The 23842-nt window shown below is 40.1% G+C and overlaps 1 protein-coding gene across 6 annotated transcripts in view; it reads left to right on the top strand.

The window, feature by feature from the left end:
- TTC7B (tetratricopeptide repeat domain 7B) overlaps positions 1–22907 on the top strand; it is a 215422-nt gene extending 192515 nt beyond the window's left edge. For all 6 annotated transcript variants that reach the window (XM_051622576.1, XM_051622574.1, XM_051622575.1 and 3 more), the window contains one exon: positions 21904–22907. In XM_051622576.1, coding sequence (XP_051478536.1) covers positions 21904–22125 — 222 coding nt within the window. In that variant the 3' untranslated portion in view covers positions 22126–22907. The remainder of the gene's footprint in view (positions 1–21903) is intronic.
- The last annotated feature ends 935 nt before the right edge of the window (positions 22908–23842 follow it).

Below are 23842 nucleotides of genomic sequence, written 5' to 3'. Positions count from 1 at the left end.
CTGATTACTACCCACTGCTGATTTTTCAGGTTGGCAGTGACGAAATTACTACAAGAAATGTAAGGGCAATGAAGAGAGACTTCAGGGCCCTGGGACGGCTAGTTAGGGGGTCTGGAGCACAAGTCGTGTTTGCCTCCATACCTCCTGCAAGAATGGGTGGAGAGATAAGCAGGAAGAGTTTAATGATGAACGAATGGCTAAGAGACTGGTGCCAAAGGCAGGGCTTTGGCTTTTTTGATCATGGGCTGCTCTATGAGACACCTGGCCTGATGGTGGCAGGTGGGATGCACCTGTCCCAGAGGGGGAAAAGGCTTTTGGGGCAGGACTTAGCAGGGCTCATTGAGAGAGCTTTAAACTAGATGTGAAGGGGGAAGGGGAGAAAACTGTGTCTGTTGGGGACAAGCCCAAGAGGAACATACCAGGGCCTGTAGGAGGATGGGCTAAGGAGGATTTAGTCCCACCGATGTGCTCTACTTGCTTCCTGAAATGCCTGTACACCAATGCACGCAGCATGGGGAATAAACAGGAAGAGTTAGAGGTCTGTGTGCGGTCTAAGGGTTATGATCTGGTAGCAATAACAGAGACATGGTGGGACAGCTCACACGACTGGAATGTGGCCATGGATGGCTGTGTGCTTTTTAGGAAAGATCGGTCGGTGAAGCGAGGTGGTGGAGTTGCTCTTTATGTGAGAGAGCAACTAGAATGTATTGAGTTTTGTACAGGGGCTGATGAGGGGCAAGTTGAAATTCTGTGGGTAAGAATTAAAGGACAGGGTAGTATGGGTGACACAGTTGTGGGGGTCTACTACAGACCTCCTGATCAAGATGAGGAAGTTGATGAGGCTTTCTACAGGCAGCTGAAAGCAGCCTCACAACTACAGTCCTTGGTCCTCATGGGAGATTTTAACTATCCCGATATCTGCTGGAAGACTTATACAGCCAGCCTTTCACAGTCTAGGAGGTTCCTCCAGTGCATTGATGATAACTTCTTAATGCAAATGGTGGATAAGCCGACTAGAAGAGGAGCGCTGCTGGATCTTGTGCTCACCAACAAGGGGGGCCTTATTGAAGCAATGGTGGTCAATGGCAACCTTGGCTGCAGTGACCATGAGATGGTGGAGTTCAGGATCCTGTGTGGGAGGAACAGAATTTCCAGCAGGACCAGAACCCTGGACTTCTACAGAGCAAACTTCGACCTCCTCAACCAATTGTTAAGGGAAGTCCCATGGGACAGAGTGCTAGAAGGTAAAGGGGCTCAAGATAGCTGGACAATATTCAAGGACCACTTCTTGCAAGCACAGCATCAGTGTGTCCCAATGGGTAGAAAATCTAGTAGGGGAGCTAGGAGACCAGCGTGGTTAAAAAAGGAACTGCTGGGGAAACTCAAGTGGAAGAGGAAAATCTATAGATCATGGAAGGAGGGACTGGTCACTTGGGAGGAATATAGGAATGTTGTCAGGGAATGTAGGGAGGCAACTAGGAAAGCTAAGGCCTCCTTGGAACTTAACCTTGCAAGTCGGGTTAAGGATAGTAGAAAGGGCTTTTTCAAATGCATAGCCAACAAAGCTAATACCAGAGGCAATATAGGCCCACTGCTGAATGAGGTGGGTGCCCTGGTGACAGAGGATATGAAGAAGGCAGAGGTGCTGAATGCCTTCTTTGCCTCTGTCTTTACTCCTGCAGGCTTTTCCCATGAGCCCCAGATTCATATAACCCCAGAAGTAGTCAAGATAGGTGAGGACATAGTAGATGAGGATTGGGTTAGGGATCAGTTGCATAATCTGGACATCCATAAATCGATGGGTCCGGATGAAATGCATCCAAGGGTGCTGAGGGAGCTGGCGGAGGTCATTGCTAGTCCATTCTCCATCATCTTCGGTAAGTCATGGGTAACTGGAGAGGTGCCTGAGGACTGGAGGATAGCAAACGTCACTCCAGTCTACAAGAAGGGCAAGAAGGAGGACCCGGGTAACTATAGACCGGTCAGCCTCACCTCCATCCCTGGAAAGGTAATGGAACAACTTGTCCTTGGCACTATCTCTAGACATATCAAGGAGATGGGGGTCATCAAGAGCAGTCAACATGGTTTTACCAAGGGTAAGTCATGTTTGACTAACCTCATAGCCTTCTATGAGGAAATTACTAGGTGGATAGATGATGGTAGAGCGGTAGATGTGGTCTATCTTGATTTCAGTAAAGCATTTGACACCGTCTCCCACAGCATCCTTGTAGATAAGTTGATCAAGTATGGGTTTGATGATCAGGCAGTGAGGTGGATCAAGAACTGGTTGAAAGGAAGAAGTCAGAGAGTTGTAGTCAATGGGGCAGAATCTAGTTGGAGGCCTGTGACTAGTGGAGTCCCTCAGGGGTCGGTACTGGGACCAGTGTTGTTCAACATCTTCATCAACGACCTGGATGAGGGCACAGAATGTACCCTCAGCAAGTTTGCTGATGACACCAAGCTGGGAGGAGTGGCTGACACACCAGAAGGCTGTGCTGCCATTCAGAGAGACTTAGACAGGCTGGAGACTTGGGCGGGGAAAAACCTGATGAAGTTTAACAAGAGCAAGTGTAGAGTTTTGCATTTGGGGAAGAAAAACGCCTTGCACCAGTACAGGTTGGGGGCTGACCTGCTGGAGAGCAGTGTAGGTGAAAGGAACCTGGGGGTCCTGGTAGACAGGAGGATGACCATGAGTCAGCAGTGTGCCCTTGTGGCTAAGAAGGCCAATGGCATCCTGGGCTGTATTAGAAAGGGTGTGGTTAGTAGGTCAAGAGAGGTTCTCCTCCCCCTCTATTCTGCATTGGTGAGGCCACATCTGGAGTATTGTGTCCAGTTCTGGGCCCCTCAGTTCAAGAAGGACAGGGAAGTGCTTGAAAGAGTCCAGCGCAGAGCCACAAGGATGATTAAGGGAGTGGAACATCTCCCTTATGAGGAAAGGCTGAGGGAGCTGGGTCTCTTTAGTTTGGAGAAAAGGAGACTGAGGGGGGACCTCATCAATGTTTACAAATATGTAAAGGGTGAGTGTCAAGACGATGGAGTTAAGCTTTTTTCGGTGATGACCAGTGACAGGACAAGGAGTAATGGATACAAGTTGGAGCATAGGAGGTTTAAGATGAATATCAGGAAAAATTTTTTTACTGTAAGAGTGACAGAGCACTGGAACAGGCTGCCCAGAGAGGTTGTGGAGTCTCCTTCGCTGGAGACATTCAAAACCCGCCTGGATGCCTTCCTGTGTGATGTGCTCTAGGTGACCCTGCTCTGGCAGGGGGGTTGGACTAGATGATCTTTCGAGGTCCCTTCCAACCCCTAGGATTCTATGATTCTATGATTCTATGATTCATTTCCGTGGTACATTACCCATAGCAGTCATGGAAGGAAGGTGCAAAAAATTTAGTATCTTCCTCAGCTGTATTCACTTATCTTATATACATGCATGTATAATATACGTATGTATGTATGTATGTATGCCTATATTCTCTTCTAGCTCTCTCTTAATGGTTTTCTTATAGAAATTTCAAATATACCTTAGTGATCTGCATTGAGGCTTCTGTAGACAAAGATGCACCTAATATTATCCAAATAACACAAAATATGTATGACTCTTTACATGGAAAGTATCTCCTTCTTTCATAGTACTAAGTAGAGATAATGAACAGACCAGCAAGCTAGTAAAAGCATCTCATCGCAGCTAATGAAAAATTTACCTTTTCAGGCTTTTTTTGTAAGTGTTAAGGGTAATTCCTATTAAAAGTCTTTCCAGAGTCCTTCCATCTCCATAAGCATTTTACTGTCCAAAGGGCTGACTAATTTAACAGAATTAAAAGGTCAGTAGTCTTAGTCCCAGTAACTCAGTTTATGGCCAGGAGGCCTCATGTCAGTAAAATGCTAATAGTTGCTCTAGATATTTAAGTTCTCTTTTCTAAAATAAGAAGAAAATGGATATGAGAGAAGGCCTGGAAGAAACTGCAAATGTGTGCTATTCCCTGCTGTCCTCTGGAGTCTCTTACATCCCTTTTCATGGATACTTGCTGGTGCTTTTTTGCATGGATCTCAAAAATACAGCTTTTATTTTGCTCAGTGTAATTGCCTTTCAATATGAGAATTGCTTTGCAAAACACTTCTAAAATTAGGTCATTCTGCTGAAGTATGCACTGAGCTAATTATGATTATTTTGCTTCTCTGGGCATTTTTGTGCTCATTGAGTTTATTACAGTATTACTTTATAACTGGAACTGAGAACTTACACAGCAATCAGAGCACCTGGTATGCATGGCTGTCTTTCCTGTAGTCTCTAAGAGCTTTTTCCTGTAGGCAACATCTGGCATCTAATAATTTTATAATTGCATTTCATGTAATTAATACATATTTGTAAGGTTTTATTTTTTGGGTAAACATAAAAAATATTTAAAAGGCTGCAGAGAGCAGCCATCCACAACTTCAAATGAATGAAAGGAATTTTATTCTCCTTTTTCTGAAGGAGGTTCTGTTGTAGAATTCTGTTGCTGAGAACCCTTTTAACTACAGGAAATCATTTGAGATGTGAAGTCTTCTACATGCTTTGTGTTTTTGTTGGCTGTTTTTTCTTTTTTTGTAGTGCATAACTTTGCCTATTGGTGAATATAATTACATGCTACCATCAAGAGCAATCTGGAAGAGACAAACCATTCTGTTTGGAGGCTAGTGAGGGGTTTGGAGGGCATGCCATATGAGGAGAGGCTGAGGGAACTGGTATTGTTCAGTCTGAAGAAGAGAAGGCTCGGGAGAGATCATATTGCTCTCTACAGCTGCCTAAAGGGAGGTTGTAGAGAAGCCAGTATTGGTCTCTCCTCCAAGTAATTAGCAATAGGATGAGAGGAAGTGGGTTTAAGATGTGCCAGGGGAGCTTTAGGTTGGGAATTACAAAAATGTCTTTACTGAAAGAGTGGTGAGGTATTGGAATGGGCTGCCCAGGTAAGTGGTGGAGTCACCCACCATCCCTGGAGGTGTTCAAGAAGCATTTAGTTTAGTGGTTGTGGTAGTTGAATTATGGTTGGACTTGTTGATGTTGAAGGTCTCTTCCAAACTTTATGATGCTGTGATTCTATGTGTATGAGAAGCTTGCAGGACTGAGGCTGAGTGTCTGAAACCTAGCTCTCCAGTAGTCTCTCATAATTATTGCAAAGTTACACAGGAGTTATTAGTGCATGTATTTTGCTAGAAATCTCTTGCAGTTTTCAGGTGCATTTCTAGTGCACCTATCAGTGATGATTCCTTTCTTCTAACTAGGAACTATAAACAAGTTGTTCTTAAAAGCTGTGCTTTATCTTATCCTCACCAAGCAGAAAGTGGCCCTCCTTAATGCAGAACTCAAGATCTGGAAGCAACTATCCCTCAGGAAATTATTTTAAAGCTTGCTGTTGCCAGGGTTATGTCAAACAGCTGCATTCCCCAGATAAGTTGTTTGCTCTAGTACAGTTTTTTTCTGCAAATCCCCAGTATGGAACCAGTCTTCTTATGTCTCTTTATCTCTCCAACTAATCTAATTTTAAATTTTATTTGGAAACCTCTTTTCCATTTATTGAAGCTTAATTTCCCTACTAGCCAGTCCTTCCCCTGCTCATGAGTCTGCAGATTAAAGATGAGTTGAACCTTGCACTTTGGAAGGATTCAACCAACTTACTGTGTATGAAGAGCATAATAGAATTTCTCCAAAATTAGGGTTGTTTTTTTTAAATACAGAGTGTGTTTTCTGGTAGCTAACTGGTTTTAGATGGAGGGAAAGAACTGACCAATCTAACTGTCCGAGAAAACAATTATTTCAGTGAGCTTTAACTGGTGGAAAAAGCTGAAGTGTGTTTTGTTGACTCTGAAAACTGTTTGTTTCTAAGGTTTGATGTCTGTTTTTCCATTATTCTTCATATTGCAGTATGTTTTTCCAATGAGTAGCAACAATTGGTATTAATAAAGTGATGTGCAGGTACTGTTCTTCAGAAACCTGCCATCTCTTGATTTCTCAGTTGGGGATATATATGCTGTTTGGGCACCTTGTGTATTGCATCTAAGTAAAAATGGCCAGTGTTTTCTCTGAATAAAAATAACTGCTGTCTTCTGTAACTTGATTTAGGGAATAGAAGATGAGAATGGTCTTCCAAGTAAAACTATTGTGGCCAAAGCTGCTGACTGCAGGAACTCTTTACTAAAGGTCTGGATGACCTGCTTCTGTAGTATAACAGTGCAGTCACATTGCATCAACCCTCTCAATAGCCGTGGGCTGAGACCATAAATTAAACTAAGATATGTCCTGAGGCCAAACCTTGACATCTACTCACCATCATCCATCCCTATTGGATGGATGGACTAGTGGTAACTAGTTCTTAACTAGTTTTTATATTTTTGTGCTGCTCTAGTTTTGATTTGTTTTCTTCTCCCCAGATATATTGAAACTTTACTGAAAACCAGAAAAATTAGTTTTGCAGCTTTTTTTTTCCTGGAATTAATCTATCTAATTGAATACCGTGCAGGCCAGCTTAGTGTCTCACCAGTGACAAACACATACTGGATTTTACTCCCCTTTTCCCTGTTGCATTCTGCTAACCATTACTTTCTTCATCCTTTGTTCTAAAGTCTTCCACTTAATTTGAGAAAACTGAAAAAATAATTTTCTTTCTACAGTACAAACAATCTAGTATTTTTTGGTCGTAAAAATGCTTCCACTATTTAACTTGGTAGCTAGTCTTTGATTTCTTTTACTTTTCTGTCCTTTTCTAGGATGGAGATAATCCAGTTCTCACAACTTTTTTTATCTTTATCTCTCTCGTTTTGCTTTTATATTGACCCTGAAAAGAAAATTCATTAATTTTTACTTTGAAACTCTGGATACCTTTTATATCAAATTTTCTCCTGACCATGAAGGATCTTTTCATGCAGTTGCTATGACATGACGTAGTATTAATATCAACACACTAGAGTTACAAGCCAGTGTCTTGGTGAGCTGGTATTGATTCTGTACATCTGGAGTTGTGAAACAATGGTCTGAGTTTCCATTTGTGTTAACTTTTTTGGCAGCACTGCAGGCTCACTGAAGCTGTAAGAAGCTGACCACGTTTAACCTGGTACCATCTACACCTGTATCAGAGGCTACATTGTACATTTTACTTGCTTGAGCCAGTTATCCATATGTAAAAGCACAAGGATCCATGCATTCTAAAACTAGACTCTTTCCATTACTCTGTCATCTGCAAGTAAACATGCCCACCATGTGTTTAATCCAAGTTCTCTCCACATGAAACAAAGCAAATGCAAATTCGAAGTTGTTAATATTTTCAATGCCGCTATCATGGTAAGCTACTTGGATAAGCATATGAATGGAAAAATACATCATGAGGGAGGCCTAGTAATGCTAAACTTGAAAACAGGAGGCTGTTCTGAGCTTTAGTCATTTTCTCAATCTGCAGTGCAGTGTTGATCTTCATCTTTTTAATTCTGATACTAGTAGGCATGGACTTTATCGATAAAAAGAAGATAAGAGCTTTATAGTTTCAACAGATAATCACATATATACAAATCTAGTACAATTTGTTAACACACTGAGCCTGCAAACATCTCTTGGCATTTGAAAAAATACCATTTGTTATACTCTTTTCACCTGCACACTATATAGCTGCATTTTTAGTTTCAGCTCCTGAAATTTTAAAGCATAAATATTTAAGCATCTGAGCAAGTTTAGAGGAATAAAAATGTAACTGGCTATGTTGGGTGGCTGCAGGTAGTATGGCAACTAAGAGAGTTGGTATGGAAGACACTAAGACTCTCACTCTTACTCTTTTTCTAAATCTAAAGTCTAGATATTTGAAAAATATTATAGTATTTGTTTTCATAACAACTTTGAGTGGTCAACATGTTAATTTTCAAATGTGTTTCGCCCTGGAGTATGTATTATTTATTCCCAGTCAAGACATGGGGAAACTGAGGCATAGATGCTGTGACTTACCTAGCTTTAAATGCAATACAAACCTTCTAATTTCTCATTCTGAGCATCCCATTCATGGAACTCACATTTAATTCCTGTACTTACTCTTTCCAGTTCATTTGCTCTCTGAAGAAGATAATTTTCCCCACAGGGATCTCCAGTATAAGTCAGTCTTGTTGGGGCAGCAGGATCAATATTCCTGCTCCTGAAGGGAGCCTGTGGGGTGTCTTTTGTGAGTTTTGACTTGCAGATGGTTGGCAGACTTGAGGAGGGGTTTCGCTTATGTTACTGAAATTTAGTACTGCCACTGATGGACCTCCTGTTGAAATGACAATGATTAAAACAGCTCTATCCATCAATGAAAATTATCTTTTTTTATAGATATTGCCTTTGCATGCAGTTTGTGTGAAGGGCTATCTCTGTGGCAGCTCCTTGATAGCCACCGTTTGAGCTAAGCCAAGTGAAATGAAGCCCTTGTCTCAAATTCACTGCAGGACTTTTAATACTTTCAAATAATAAATCAGTTCATTTACCTACATCTCTCTTTCCCCCAACTATCTCCCCGTCTGGAAGATTTTCTCAATGTTGTCCTGGATTTGCTCAACAAATGTAGTATTTCCATTGCTGCGGAGGTGGTTGGTGAAGGAGATGGCTGTTTGGACAGCTGATTATTCAGAAGTACCTTTGGCATCAGTAATTTGTTTCTGATTCCTTTTTCATCTGGTTTTGAGAGCTTAGTTAAGCTAAGCACTGTTTTATAGTAATGTACTTTTATAAGTAATAAAGGTAAACTAACTCCATAGATCTTTGTTTCTTATCTTACATCGTTACTCGATAGAAAGTTCAAAAGCTGACTTCAAACCAGCACTGAATATGAAGTCTGTGGATGTAGAGCTCTGAAGGAAAAAGAATTGGTGCTTTCATTATAATGGGTTGCTAGTTTTTCTCAGGTGTACTGTTCAGGTTTATGCGTTGATGCATCCTCCTTCCCTTCAAATCAGAACTTGAGTTTGAACAAAAAAGAACTAAGTTTTGGTTTATGTCGTTGGGAGGAAGCTGGAGGATATTATAGCTCCTAACATGAATTGGTGAGCACGTATGTAACATGATGTTATGCACTGGCAAACTAATTTCATAAATTTCCTTTTTGTTGTTAGGTTGTTTGTGTGTTCATATAATTACCATTATATGCAATAAATATAATTTTTCAGTTACACTTCTCTGGCCATCTTTTTCCTGAAGAGGGGGAATATCCTCTTGGGAAGAGAATCAGTTGGTAAGATGTGACAAACCATAACTCTGTGTTCCCATTCTGTAATTAGTGGTATGTAAACCAGAGAGGGGAGTTTAATACCTTGAAGTTTGTCAGAATGGTTGTAAATATTTATTATTGTCCAGATGTTGAGGTTGAATGTAGTTTTGTACCTGCACTTTTTTCAAATGCCCTTTTCAGAGTATTAGGAAGCTAAAAAAGCTCAGGACATAACAAGACATTACAGCTTCTTTCTGCTAATCTCTGACCTGAAGCATGAGTGTGTAGTTTATTCATGTATGGGTTTTTCACATAAAACTGAGAAATCCTGCTTTACAATAGAAGCTGTTGCGGTGCTGTAAGGAGGCTGGTTTTCAATGACTAGCCCTTACCTTGCATTAAAAATTGTTTGTTTTTTAAAACAGCTTTTCTTTCTTAAGAGCTGGCATAGAACTGAAGGGAAAAGAAATATTAGCAAAACATAGGGATGTTAAAATGGAGTGCTTAAACTGGAGAGCCACATATCTTCACATAAAACATTTGACCTGGAAGAAATCTTCAGTCTTTTAGTACTGCTAGCATAAACCAAGCAAAGCAATTAATTAGCAAAGTACTTACTTGGCAGAAATATGCAAACATGGACATTGTTCACAATGTTCAAAGCTAAGCACTGTGAGGAAAGACATTACGTGAAATACTTGAGCAATAGAGCATGTTTTAGTGGGCTCATTAGGATGCAGACATTTGATTTTTTTCAGTACTTTTTCTAAACACATTGGAAAATCCCAACATTTTTTAAATGCTTCCCTCTTATCCCAGGAACTTTATAAGTGAAGTTATTAATGTTTCTTTCATGGATGTATCTGAAATTAACATTTGAGTTCAGGTGGGTTTTTTGGGGTTGTGATTCATTGATTAGTCTTTTTAATCAGTGATGTTGGTGAAATTATTTGTTGCTGCTCAGTGTGTTCTTTCTCCCTCACCCAGTACTGATCATGCTCTTTAAGCCCGATATCCTTAGGAAATGAAGCTTACTAAATCATTATTGTTTGTGCGTGGATTTGTCAGCTTTACCTTAGGAACTTTTAAATTATTTACCCAGTTTCATCTGGACAGAAGAGGGAATGATGTAAAAAAATATTAATAAAGATGTAGCTTAAAAATTTCATTGTCTTGTTTAAAAACAAATCCCTAGTAGTAAATTATGGCAGATGTTGTCAAGTGTTTGTAAGTGTTCAAAAGATGAGCAAATGGACCTCTATCAGCTGCAGAGCCATTTCAATTTCCAGTGTTTTCATTGTCCCTGTTAGAGTTTGCCCTGACAGCTGACAATAGCGTCTTTGGGATTTTGTCTGCTTTTTAATTTATGGCCATTTGAAAAAGTGATAGCCACAGTGGTATTGGAACAGATGGCATTATGAGGGTCACAGACCCAAAGACATACCAGAGGGCTGTGAAATGCTGTGACACAAATGCTGTCTGTGATGATGCTTTGTCATGTGAATTGAATGCCTAGCCAGAAGTTGGTAGGTTACAGTTGCCAGAAATAGCTGTTCTTGATATAAAGTTTAAAACAGTATGAAATGCTGTCAGATCTGTTAAAGTAATTGACACAACAGGCTTAATGTCTTCTAAAATTTTGATATGATAGTGTGAGCTGCTGGTGATCTCTGTTGAAAATAAATGATGTAGCTTTAGCCTGGGCATCCAAAGTAATCTAATTTGCCACAGAATCAAACCCTAAGCTTCCTAAAATTAGAGGATGTTTCATTAGTAGGTGCAGTGTTTCTGCCATGAATATTACGTTGGATTAAATGTAACATATCAGAATATTTTTGCCAAAGATAAAATCCATGGATGTTTAACACAATAGCTGGCAGGAAATGTTTGTATCTCACCCCACACTGAGCATCTGCCTTAAGTTCCAGAGTTCCCACCTTCCCCACCAAACCCACGCTGTTGCCGTAGTTCTTATCCTTGAAAGTGGAAGCTGCCACTCTCCATTTCAGCTCTTTGCTCAGTGAGCTTTAGCTTCCAAGTTTGCTTATTCTGATCAAGTCCTGGCTTGTGTGGGAGTGCCTCTTTTGCCATTCTTTGTGTTATTCCTGCCAACTGTGCTCCAGTGAACTAGAAAAAGTGACTCAAATGGACAAGATTCTGACACTTGGGAAGGGGGATTCAAATGTGTTTCAGCTGCCTGTCAGCTGGCAAAAATAAACCAAAGGAAAGGACTGAATGGGAAATGGCATTTGGAATTACACTTTCTCTGCAGATTCCAACCTTGTGTACTAACTTACTATACGGTTCAGAAAATGGATTTCAAGAGCCATAAACCAGCCACAGCATATAATCGAACATGCTCTGTCAGTCAGTGCTGTGATGAATAACCATTTATGAAAAGTCCATAACCACATTACACTTGGATTTTGCCTCAATCTTTACCAGGCTTACTACAGATAAGCCTAGAGGTGGTGTGGTGGTCAGGTCAGCTAGTCAGGCAACATCACTGGGGGCCCAGCTTAAATGCCTTCATACAAATGCACGCAGCATGGGGAATAACCAGGAGGAATTAGAGATGAGGGTGAGCCTGCAGGGCATCACAGAGACCTGGTGGGATAGCTTCTATGACTGGAGCATCAGGATGGAGGATTATAAACTCTTGAGGAAGGACAGGCAGGGAAGATGAGGTGGGGTTGTTGCCCTCTATGTCAAAGACCAGCTGGAGTGCATGGAGCTCTGCCTGGGGATGGATGAGGAGCCAACAGAGAGCTTATGGGTTAAGATTAAGGGGAAGAAGGCCAAGGTGACATCATGGTGGGGGGCTTGCTGCAGGTCACCTGAGCAGGGGGATAATATAGATGAGGCACTATATAGACTGATAGGAGCAGCTTCACATTCACATTCACAAGCTGTGGGAGACTTCAACCACCCTGACATCTGTTGGAAGAATAACTCTGCTAAACACAAACAATGCAGGAGGTTGCTAGAGTGCAAGGATGATAACTTCCTTTTCCAAGTAATCGAGGAACCAACAAGGAGAGGTGCTGTGCTGGATCTTGTCCTCACCAATGAGGAAGGTCTGGTGAGGATGTTAAGCTCAAGAGCAGCCTAGGTAGAAGTGACCACAAAATGGTGGAGTTCAAGATCCTTAGGGCAGCAAGGAGAGCTCACAGCAAGCTTGCTACCCTTGACTTCAGAAGGGTAGATTTCAGCCTCTTCAGGGATCTGCTCAATAGAGTGTCTTGGGATAACATCCTGGAGGGTAGAGGAGCCCATGAAAGCTGGCTAGTACTTAAGGATCACCTTCTACAGGCGCAAGAGCGATGCATCCCAACTAAGATGAAGTCATGTAGAAACTCCAGGAGGCTGGCATGGATGAGTAAGCAGCTCCTAGAAAAGCTCAAACTGAAGAAGGAGGCATACAGGGGGTGGAAGCTAGGGCAAGTATCTTGGGAGGGCTACAGAGAGGTTGTCCAAGCAGCTAGGGATCAGGTTAGGAGAGCCAAATCCCTGCTAGAATTAAATCTCACCAGGGATGTTAAGAACAATAAGAAAAGCTTCTTTAGGTATGTTGGGGAGAAAAGGACATCCAAGGAGAGTGTAGGCCCTCTCCTGAAGGAAATGGGTGAGGTAGCAACACAGGATATTGAGAAGGCTGAGGTCCTCAATGACTTCTTTGCTTCAGTCTTCTCTCACAAGTGCTCCAGCCTCAACACAAGGCCACAGCAGGTGAAAGCAGGGACTGAGGGAATGAATTACCCCCCACCATAGGTGTAGAGCAGGTTCATGACCATCTAAAGAACCTGAGGGTGCATAAATCTATGGGACCTGATGAGATTCAGTGATGGGTCCTGAGGTCTGACCACTAATTTTGTAAGCCTCCAGATTTCTCCTTCCTTTATTGAGGATGGTGGTGTTCATCCTCCACTGGTTGCTTCATGTCCCATGCTCAGTAAAACCAGTCAAGGCTGGCCAACAGGGCAAGTTTACACTCAGTGTGAACTAAAGCATAGGTTTCACTTAGGGCCCTGTGATTCTTGGCTGAATGACAAAATTTTCTGTAGCTTCACATCTGTTTTGTCCTTAAGCACAGAGAGCACTGAGGTGACTGAATTGTAGCACTGGAAAGTCTGTGGGGTGTTTCCTGGGAGGAGTAGGAAACTTTAATAATAATAATAAACGTTCCATGTAAACATGAGAGGAATAAGCATTAACAAAATAAGGCTAGGTGACATTGACACTGGAACAAATGAAAATAAACTGGCTAGGGAAAAATTTGGGAGGATGATTTGAAGAGCATTTTCAGCTCTTCCCAGTCTAAACATTATGTGCAACAAGAAATCCTGTGCTGAGGTTGTTGGTGACAAAGAGGGAGCAAAATTAATGACCCATGAGGGCTCTTCTGATCTGATGTTAATTAAACTGAAAATACCTTAATTTTGGTTGGTTTTAAGTAAAAAATTAATGATGATCCACAACAAAAGGTAGTTGTGAGGAAGCCTGATCGGCTTGTATGGTGTTGAATTATAAAAGATAGGCAATAGTTCAGGTATATTTATTTGTTTACTTCCAGATGAGAATTAGCAAAAGCTGATATGTTGAGATACATTAACGTTATGTTTGTCTTTTGTTTGAAGTAATTTTTACTGGGTTTTCTCCAAAATACTGCTGTTTGGGTTTCTCTCTTTAACTGTCCAAAACTTAGTTCTCATTCAATTCAAGTTCTTCCAGTTTTGTGAAATGTCAGTCGGTATAAAGAAACATTTTGTTTTTCTGACAGTGCTAAAAGCCCTTTCTTAGCCCGTGGTTATGGTTTGGCTCTTCTTATCTCCACCTGATGGTGCATAGATGGGAGGGTGAGTGCCTTTCCTTCCCACTGAAAATAGTCTTCACTTAAAGGTGGGTCTGCTGGCAGCTGTCCTGTCAGACTGACAGGTTAGCAGTGTACCTACAACCTCTGCATTTCATTTAACACTTTTCAAACAGTGACATTAGCCATAGTTATAACGTGTGTGTATTTACTTCTATATGCAAAAGTCTCTTTGGCTAAGGGTAAAAGGAATAAAAATATGAATGATGTGCTTTAATCTTTTAATTTCTGTTTTAGTTTAGTAATGAAAGGACTGGTCATCTTTTATCTTATACTGCAGTCCTGACTCTGAATATTTAATACAGCATTTGTCAGAATATTTGAGAGAAATGCACATGCATAAATGCAAAAGGGTGATTCAAAAGAGTATCCTTTACTTCTGGTTCTTTTTCCATAGTCTCAAAAGTTCAGACAAGTGCATGCTAATTTCTGTAGTACTGAATGTGTACAAGTAAGGACTACAAGTGCGAGCTTTCAGTATAGTGACAGTCTAGCCAAAGACCTCCAAAGTACTCAATTTTAACTTTGATAGTTCTATTAATTAGAAATTTTAACCATAGAACCTTGTACTGGGTCTGCAACTCTGATTTTTCTTTGATACACAAGCTATTCCCTTGACTTCAGATTGATTTCTTCATTAGAACATTGGATCAATTTTTCTAATTACCAGAAGCCACATTCCACCAAGATGTTCATTGTCATTATACAGAAAAACTGTCACTAATGAAAAACAGCTTCTTAAAAAGTAATTGCTTTATTTTCCTTACTATTTATTCTTTAATTCTATTAGTGGTTGACTTATGGACAGAACATTGATTTCTTGACATTATGATAATTTTGCAGGAGCACAAACTTTCAAAACCAGAAACCATCAGATGTACTAAATTGAAATCTAGTCTTTAGGCAGTGGAGAAGTACACTGAGTTCCCAGTATCCTCCATTCTTGTGAAAAATCCAGTTTTTGCTCAGATGCTTGAATATTGATTCTGGGCTGACTTCAACATTTCAAGAATCTTGGTCTGAGATTTTCTGTTTCTCTAGCCTGTTCTGTACTTGTGTAATTTTTTTGGAGGATTTTTTTTTCTCTTTTGGATATTGAAAGCAACACTTTTATGTTAGTCCTAAGTCTTGAATAACACAAATCTGGTTTTCTTTATTTCTGACCCTTTGACTCAAAACGGATAAAATAATGGCATCAATAACAAATGGAGTCTCTGCAGGTAGTACAATGATGCAGTAGTAAAGTTAGCCTGGCTTTTGAAACCAGTGTTGGAACACAGCCACAGCTCAAACTTATAAAATGGTAGGATTTCAGTTGTAACTATATTATAATTAGGACGTGCACTTACACGTATAAAATATCTGGGTGAGAAAAGGGGTGAGTATATGAATGTCAATATACAAGAATATCCTGAGTTAAAGGAAGTTACTGTGGGCCCATTTAGTAAACAGCAGTGTCTGTAGCTGTGATCCCTAGCACAGTTTTCATGGCAGGTGTGTGAACTTGAAGGATGCTGTACATCTGGGAAATCCTCTTCTATCGTTTGTAGGAAAGGTGAGAAGACACTGATGTGACTTCAGTGCTGGCAGGGAGGGCAGAGAAGACACAGTGCTGCTGAGCTGGGTGGGTGGAGATAGATGATCGAGAGACAAATCACCAACACTTCAATGTCACCTCATGGTGTCACAGCTGGGAGCAAATGTAAAACATTTGCACCAGATGACACATACTCCAGATTCAGGACTGGCATAGTCTGAGAACCAAAGTGCTTCTTCATTATTCCCTGATGCCAGTGGTGATGCTGTCCTTGCCAGAGCTTTAACTGTCTTGACTTCTGAAGGGGGAATCCTTGTGGTTATACTGTGTTTGTAGATGCATCTTAAGGAATAAGACCCTCAGTATAATTTTCAGATGGAGATTAAAAATCTGATAATCTCTGAAGTCGCTGTTTCACTCCATCAGTAAGGTGTTGTATTTATATTGTGTGTTGTATTTGTTTCCCGTGGGCTTGCTATAGTTAAATTAGTTCTTGCAATACAGCACAGTAGTCATGCTGCGTTTCTGTGAGCTGATACGATGTTCACATAAAGTATAAATCAAAATTATAGCAGATTATTGCAAGATCATGTCTTAACAGAAGAAGTCCCCCAAGAGCTTCCGTCTTGGTGAAAGGCTGTGATCAGCAATTTAAAAAAAAAAATATTGAAACAACCAGACATACTTTCCATTTTGAAGCTTGTTGCTTTATTGGCTGTAAACAGTAATGAACTAAAAGGCAAGCACATCCCTGTTGGAAGGGGTCAGTCCTTTCCCAGGGGGGTTATAAATACACAGATGCACTGACAACCACACACGTTCGTTATTTCACACTGGCAATGTAAAGTTGACTGAGTAACAAAGCCAAAAGTTGTTGTTTTAAAAATCTGTTGCCAAGCAGTAGGTTTTCTCCTAGCAACAAGTGTTTTGTAGCAGGGGAAGCAATCGGATACCTTAGGGGGTATGTTAGCATTGGGGGAAGGGTAAAGAAATAACAAACTGGGGTTGGGAACTTGCTTCAGTGGTGACACAGAGCACACAGCTCAGTTTCTGGGTGTGCTGGGCATCAAGGAAAGGACAAGGCAGGCAGGAAGGGACATGTAGAACAGGCAATGTTTTGGGATAGGCAGCAAACAGAAATGCTGGCTGCAGGTGCAGGCTGATATTTGTTCATCAGTTGCTTTGATCAGCTGTAGTATTATTAGCTGGTTGTCTTAAATTAAAAAAAAAAATAATCCATACTGAGCTGCCAGGAAGTTTTGAGCATATTTGAAGAAACACACTTTTTTATTATTTGAAGGAATTGCATTATTAGATAAAATTTTGAAAAGAAATGACATATACATTGCAGATTCTTTTCCAATTAATAAATTATGTATTCATTTATTTTGTGGAAAATTATCTTTACTTCTAAGTGTCAGTGGTCAATCCAGTTGTTTTAAAACCTTCTAATATGGACCTTCTTCAAAATCCCTGCATTAAAATGCATTTGTATCTGTCATTGCAGATAGAGAGCTATTTTTATTCATTGGTTTTCTGATGGAATAGCTTATTTTGAACTGATGCACCATGTCACAATTTTTTCACACTTGCAAAAAGTCACAATGACTAAAACATGCAGCTGTTCTGATATATGCCTTCAAAAGGAGGAGTTAGCAAATTATTTCCTTTGCAAAGTCATACTTCTATTAGATGGACACGTTTCAGCGCAGATTCATCAGCTAAAAGGAAAACAAGAGAGCACAGTATATAAATAGTGTGCTGTTCACTCTACAGAAGTGTAAGATATTTATTATAGAATACATTTATCATACATATATCATGACAAATTCTTCTCGGATTGCCTTACTGACACTTCTATTTCATTATTATAGCATAACACTGTTGTCTCTGGTAAACCTTCAAGTTTGATGGATTTGTTTCAAAATAGCAGCCACCTTAACACATGCAAAACAGGCTGAAAAAGCAGCATGTAACAAGGGGCAGTTTTGTGATGCTAAAATTACAGTACACGTGGATTTGCAATGCATACATTGCATATCAAGTTTTGTAACTGTCTGTGGACGTAATCCTTGATTTTCAAGATTTGTAGATAAGATGCAGATAAGATCATGTCTTTCTGCATACTGTGGTTGAAAGTTGATTCTCTCAGGCAAACTTGGACTTTTAAAATAAAAATACAATAGTGACCTGGGGAGGTTACTGGGCAACTGAATGTAGTGAATTCTTTAAGCCTTTTATTATCACTTTAAAAAAAAATTAATCATTATTTTCCACATCTGTATAGTTCTGTATCTAATTACACCTTTGTAGCTGCTAGCTTACTGGGCTTCAGCAGGTCATCATATGATTTTCATATGCTTATGATGTTTTCTTATAGCTGTTGTTTTTCTGCTATCCTAGTTCTCATAATCAACCTATTGCTTTCTATATCATATCTTCGTAACATTTTCTTATCTAACTGTATCATCACTCTCATAGTTCTTGTGATGTCACTAATTTAAAAACTAAACATTATTATTATTCCCAAAACAGTATCCAAAATACAGAGGATATAATCCCAATTCCTAAACACATGCAAGATAAGTATAAATGAAGGTTATTCAGCCAAATGTTTTTGATGGTACAGTAAGATATTCCTGTCTATTCAGACTTAGAAGCTGTTTTTTCTGGACTGTATTTGTGTAGGTACCTAGGAGATATTGAGTAAAAACTAACAAATTACTTATGTTTTGACAACAGCACCAGGGGCCTTCAGTCATGGGTTGCACCCTGTTTGGCTGAGCATTATAAAACCGATCCTTGGACAGGTGCTTTGGTGAAATCAGCAAACAGCAGTTCTATATGTGGGACAATGTAAAATGAAGTGAAAGGGTAAAGGATCGAGGGAGGAAACACATGTAAAATCATTGACTAACTAGAGGGAGAATCTGTGACTTCAGAATGGGTGAGGAAAGACTCGGCAAGATCTTGAAAATAACCTGTGGTGGAAAGTTGAAAGCACTTTTTTCCCCTTTTTATTAATTCCTTGTGGGTTTTGTTCTGTTGTCATGTGAAGCTATGTAGAACCTTGCTTGAAGTGCCTACAATAACTCCCTGTCGCAGGCAGCCACACAGTAACACTCTCTTTTGCAAAGGCAGCCCCTATAGGCTCTTGGCATGGAAAAGTCCTTGTTACTCCCAGCTCTGAGCCCCAACGATGCCTGGGCACTGTAAAGGTCTGTTGACCTTTCCTGGAGCAGAGGGAATCTGAACTCCACAAATCTCCGAGTACTGTTGATTATTCAAAGAGACTGGTATAAATACCAATGAATTGAAGACATTAAGTGCTGCTTTCAGTTCTGCAACGATGGCACAAAAAAGTCTCCTCCTTCTTCAGAGATTCCCATTACATTTTGCTTGTGCCATTTCTGATTAGAGTTTTCTCTGCGAGTTTTTTCAGTTACAAAATCAACCTCTACAATGTAGGACTGGCTAAAAGAAAAGGAAGATTTGCCTAGATAGTTAATAACATAAAGCCATCCTGAAGAGACAGAAACTGGAAGCCTTAAGACACTTTGGGAAAGTAAGTGATTTGCCCAAAATAAACCAATGTCAAAAGAACCTCAAAATTCTAAGCAAACCAAATATAGGGAAAAGTGCAAAACCAAAATTTGTACTGAGCTGCAAAATTAAGAAGCCTACACGCAATAGATGCTTCAGTGTCAGGCTGGAAAGTGCTCTGACCAACCTGATCTTGTTGGAGATGTCCCTGCTTATCGCAGGGGGTTGGACTAGATGACCTTCAAAATTCTCTTCCAACCCAAACCGTTCTATGATTAGAGGCTTTTATAACTGTGTTAGAAGTAAGTGTCATAAATTTATTAGTCTTCTGTGTGAAAGAGCTAGTGAAAGAGATGCAACAGCAGGAAAGATCCTGCAGGGTGCCAACAGTTGTCTCAAACAACTCTGTAATGTAAATCTACAAAGAACAAAGAGGTTGCCGAACATTTTTGTAATTCCTTAGGAATTTTCTGTTTCATAACCTTTTGTAAAATAAGTGTTTTCCTACTAATATTCCTTATTACTTACTCAAATGATTAAATAGCTGTTTTTCTAATTGATTCAGATTCCAAAATCCCTATAATATTTATTTTTTAGAAAAAGTTTATGTGCCTGTTTATAAAGAGGGTACAGGGAGGAGAAGGTGTTCTGTTTAGGTTTTAAACTGACACGCCAAGTCTGAAGGTGTGAGCCATATGTCACCTAGGTACCCCTCTGTGTTTCTGCAGTCGATGTGTTGTTCAAGCCCATTTCCAGCCACAAAGCAAGACACCTAACATTATTCTGCAGATAAATGTTGTCTGTACATCTGCTGCTAAGCAGGTAAAGGCCAGAACTGGTAGCTTTGAGATTTTGTTTCCAGTTAGGAAGCAAAGTGAAGGACTAGGATAATTTGGATCGATTTCTGGGAAATCTTAGAGTAGTTTTGTTTTGGGGTGCTTTTTTAGGTTTGTTTGTGGTTTTTTTTTTGTTTTTTTTTGTTTGTTTGTTTTGGTTTTTTGTTTGGGTTTTTTGTTTGTTTGTTTGCTTTTGTTTTAGTGGTTTAGTTTTTTATTCCTGAAGGGTTTAGTACAGAGAGCAGGCCTGTGCTGACAGCTGGTAAACTGGAGGTCAGTTTTCTTGGGTTGATGGTGTGAGGTCACTGAAGGGTGTTGCTGCCTGCTCCTTCTCCCTTTGGTCTGCAGTAGAATGTTTGTTAAAACAAAGCCAGGCAATGACTGCAAACAATTAGAAATATTATGTGCTTCAGAATATTAAGTCATCAAGAAGGAGATTTACAAGTTGGACACTTAAAATATATGATATCTGACCATTGTTCTGAGGGAGTGACAGAGTTCAGAGGATATTATGTCATCTTTCTCTAGATCACTTATTTGAGCTCAGTCCATAGACAGAGTGACCAAGTGTCACCATCTTTTTGATACTCTGCGTGAAACAAATCTAGTTTTCTCTCTGTTGATTCTTTGTAAGCAAAGCTCCTCACCTTGGTGCTGGTCCCCACAGCAGGAGTTTTCATACCATCCCAGCCTGAGACACCAGTGGACAACTGGCTTTCAGGAGACTCCCCCTCAAAAAAGGATGCAACCTGATTGCCCATGCAAGAACAGATCCTTCTCTAGTGCTCAGTAGCTTATATTCTTAGAACAGTGTAACAACAGGCAAACAACTAGTGTTTGCTCTAGTTCTATCACCTGGAAAATCTCAGCTACATGTTGGGTTTTTTTCCCTACAGAATAGGCAGATGTGACATAACGTGTTTCTATTCCCATCAACAGGTTTATATTTGCAAAGTCTAGTTGCTTCCTTTGGTCTTGAAAAAAACAGCTTGTATCCTTAGTAAGCAGGGAAAATAGTCTAGCATATCTGGAAAAAAAAAAAAAAGTATTACCAATATTTAAAGGACTCACATGTTTAAATATAGTGCAAAATACACAAATACAGAAAAAAAAATTTTTTTTTGTGAATTGATTAGAGAATCTTGTCTCAAAAATTAAGAATTAATTTTACTAAGGCTAGGTGCATGCAGCCAAACCACCTTTATATATTCCACCTCCTTGCTTCATTTTTTTTATAGTTTTACATCTGATACCTCCCAGTCACTGACAGTCACTTTCCTGCAGGGGAAAAAAAAACCAACCCTGAGAATTATCTAATTTTTTGATTGGAATGACTGTTCACTCACTCTGGAAATGCTGACTCACTTCACAGCTCAAAAAAACCCCAAAACCAGAAAAGGCCTCCAGCACCTTTATGTAAGAACATCTGCTAGGCTGATAGAAATTAGCCTTCATTGCCTTTATTTACCTGCCAGTACTATACAGCGCTCTCTATATTGTTCTTCAGAGCGTGGTCTGCTCTGCTGCTCTGTAGCATGGAGTTAGCAGGCTGCCCGTGCTGCAAGTCAGCCTGGTGGGCAGAATTCCAGAAACATTTGGTGGATAATTCAGCATTTGCATAGAATTTCAGTACTTTCTAATCATTGGCACTTAGGTTGATAAGGATTCGAGGGACAACTGTACAAAGAGAAATAAAAGAAGTCATGGTTCAAGGAGTCAGGGTTGGGAGAGGAAGATTCCTTAGAAGAAATCTGTATACATGTAATCAGGAAGCCTTGTTGGAAAACAGAGAGTGTTCTCTGGTCCATATGCATTTTGCAATGCAGAGTCACATGGTAAAAACGCGTAATGTTGTGAAGGTTTTTATAATCCTGGAATAAAGCAAATCTCCACCATTTTTTCTTTGTTTTCTTGCAGGCTCTGATACTTCACCAGCTCGGGCGCTATAGTTTGGCAGAGAAGATCCTCAGAGATGCTGTCCAGGTGAATTCCACTGCCCATGAGGTCTGGAACGGCCTGGGAGAGGTTCTGCAGGCTCAAGGCAATGATGATGCTGCAACCGAATGCTTCCTGACGGCGCTGGAGCTTGAAGCTAGCAGTCCTGTGGTCCCTTTCACCATCATTCCCAGAGTCCTTTGAGGGGGGATCTTGACCAACCCATTTTGGTCTGACTTCTGGGTGAGGAAACCCAGTGTATCAGGCTGCCTGGTAACTGGTTAGTTTGAAAAACTTTAGAGCTACAGATGACAAACTCCAGTCTTGCAGGAAAGTGGCCAAAACAGTGACGTGATGCAATATATTAATGGTAGAATGAGAGGACAAAATGGCTAACCAGAACCAAATCACTCATATCACCCATGTTTTTGCCCTGGTAGTTTTAAACATCGTTATATTGTTCATGAATGATGTGCCATATTTTGTTAGTGATACTTGAGTGCTACATAAAATTATAATGGAATCAACTAACAAACGTAGAATAATATATTCAAATTAAAATTCAGTGGCAGAGCAGACTATTTTTAAGAAGACTGTTAATAAAAGTGTTCTCTTCCTGCCTCTCAACCTCTTTTGGCCCAAAGTCAAAATGTGAGTTTTGTTTCCATCTCTAATTTAGTCCAGGCCAGAAAATCAGTTGAGTTCTTGGTTTTAGTTGTTAATAACTGTGATGTGTGGCTAACTGTTATCTCTATTTAGAGCAAAGGCTGAGTACAAGAATATTTGTATTTTACCAATGTATGCCTGTTACAAAAAATTATTAGTTATTTAAGTTTAACTTTTTTATGTGAATTCAGAGTTTATTTATCAATGGAAATATGTATAAAGAAGCCTCAAATGGAATATTTACCGACATTCCTTATACATGACCCACACTTGGCTTAATGGGAAGATTACCTTAATAATAAAATGATTTTTAAATTGAACTTTTCCTGTGTCCTTCTGAAGAACCCAGGGGGAAACAGATAATTTGTGAACACATTTTCATGAAGTGGGGCCTGTGTCTGACTGGCCTTGGAAGATGAATGACATGAGAATTAAGTGCCCTGAGGCCAGTCTAGAGAAGAGGAGCTGCTATATTCTTCACCAGCGATATTGTAGATATCAGAATTCTTTAAATGTTCATTTCTTCTCCTTTTTCATTCCTTCTACTCCAGCTCTAGATGAAGCCCGATTACTCTGCCTATACATAATACATGGACATTTATGTATAATACCTTGGTAGTGCTTGGGAAGAGCATGTTAAATATTTACACACTATTCTTCAGTTTTTCTTTACCTGTCTTAATAATTCTTCCTCAACATCTTCTCCACTTGCAGGAGAAGTTGGCTGGTAACATATTCCTGCCATGTAGATAGTAATAGGGCCAAAGGTTTAGTAGGCAAATACTTGCCAGTGTTTCTGGGACGTGTGCAGAAGAGTCATTCATTGCAATGACTCTTAAGGGTGCATGAGCTGGGGTAGTCTAGTGTCTGCTCATTTACAACGTTGGGCTTGTATGGAGTCTGGGAAGAATTCCAGGTTCCCCATTAGACCGGGTGTTCCTTGGTATTTGCCTGATTTGTCACAGGAAGAGGTTTTAAAGCGTGTGGCACAAAATAGCAGATGATTCAGAAAAATAACGGCAAATGTTTTTCTCTGTCGCTCACCAGAAAGCTTATTCACCTCAGATGCACAGAGGATGCTCACGGTGACACAGGCTCTCTGCACTCCAGTGAGGATCTCCAAATGGCAGAACTGGTGGGAGTTCGTAATTTTTGCCTCTTTTTTCCCCCCCTGGCATTTCATGTGCCTTTTAGGATAAGGCTGCTTTTAATTTGTATCTGTTCAGTGCTTAGACCATATGTTCTCTGTAAATGG

This window comes from Apus apus, chromosome 5, assembly GCF_020740795.1.
Source record: "Apus apus isolate bApuApu2 chromosome 5, bApuApu2.pri.cur, whole genome shotgun sequence".
NCBI classification, from domain to species: Eukaryota; Metazoa; Chordata; class Aves; order Apodiformes; family Apodidae; genus Apus; species Apus apus.
The sequence above is the reverse complement of the archived record's forward strand: the minus strand, read 5'-3'. Positions and strand labels throughout refer to the sequence as shown.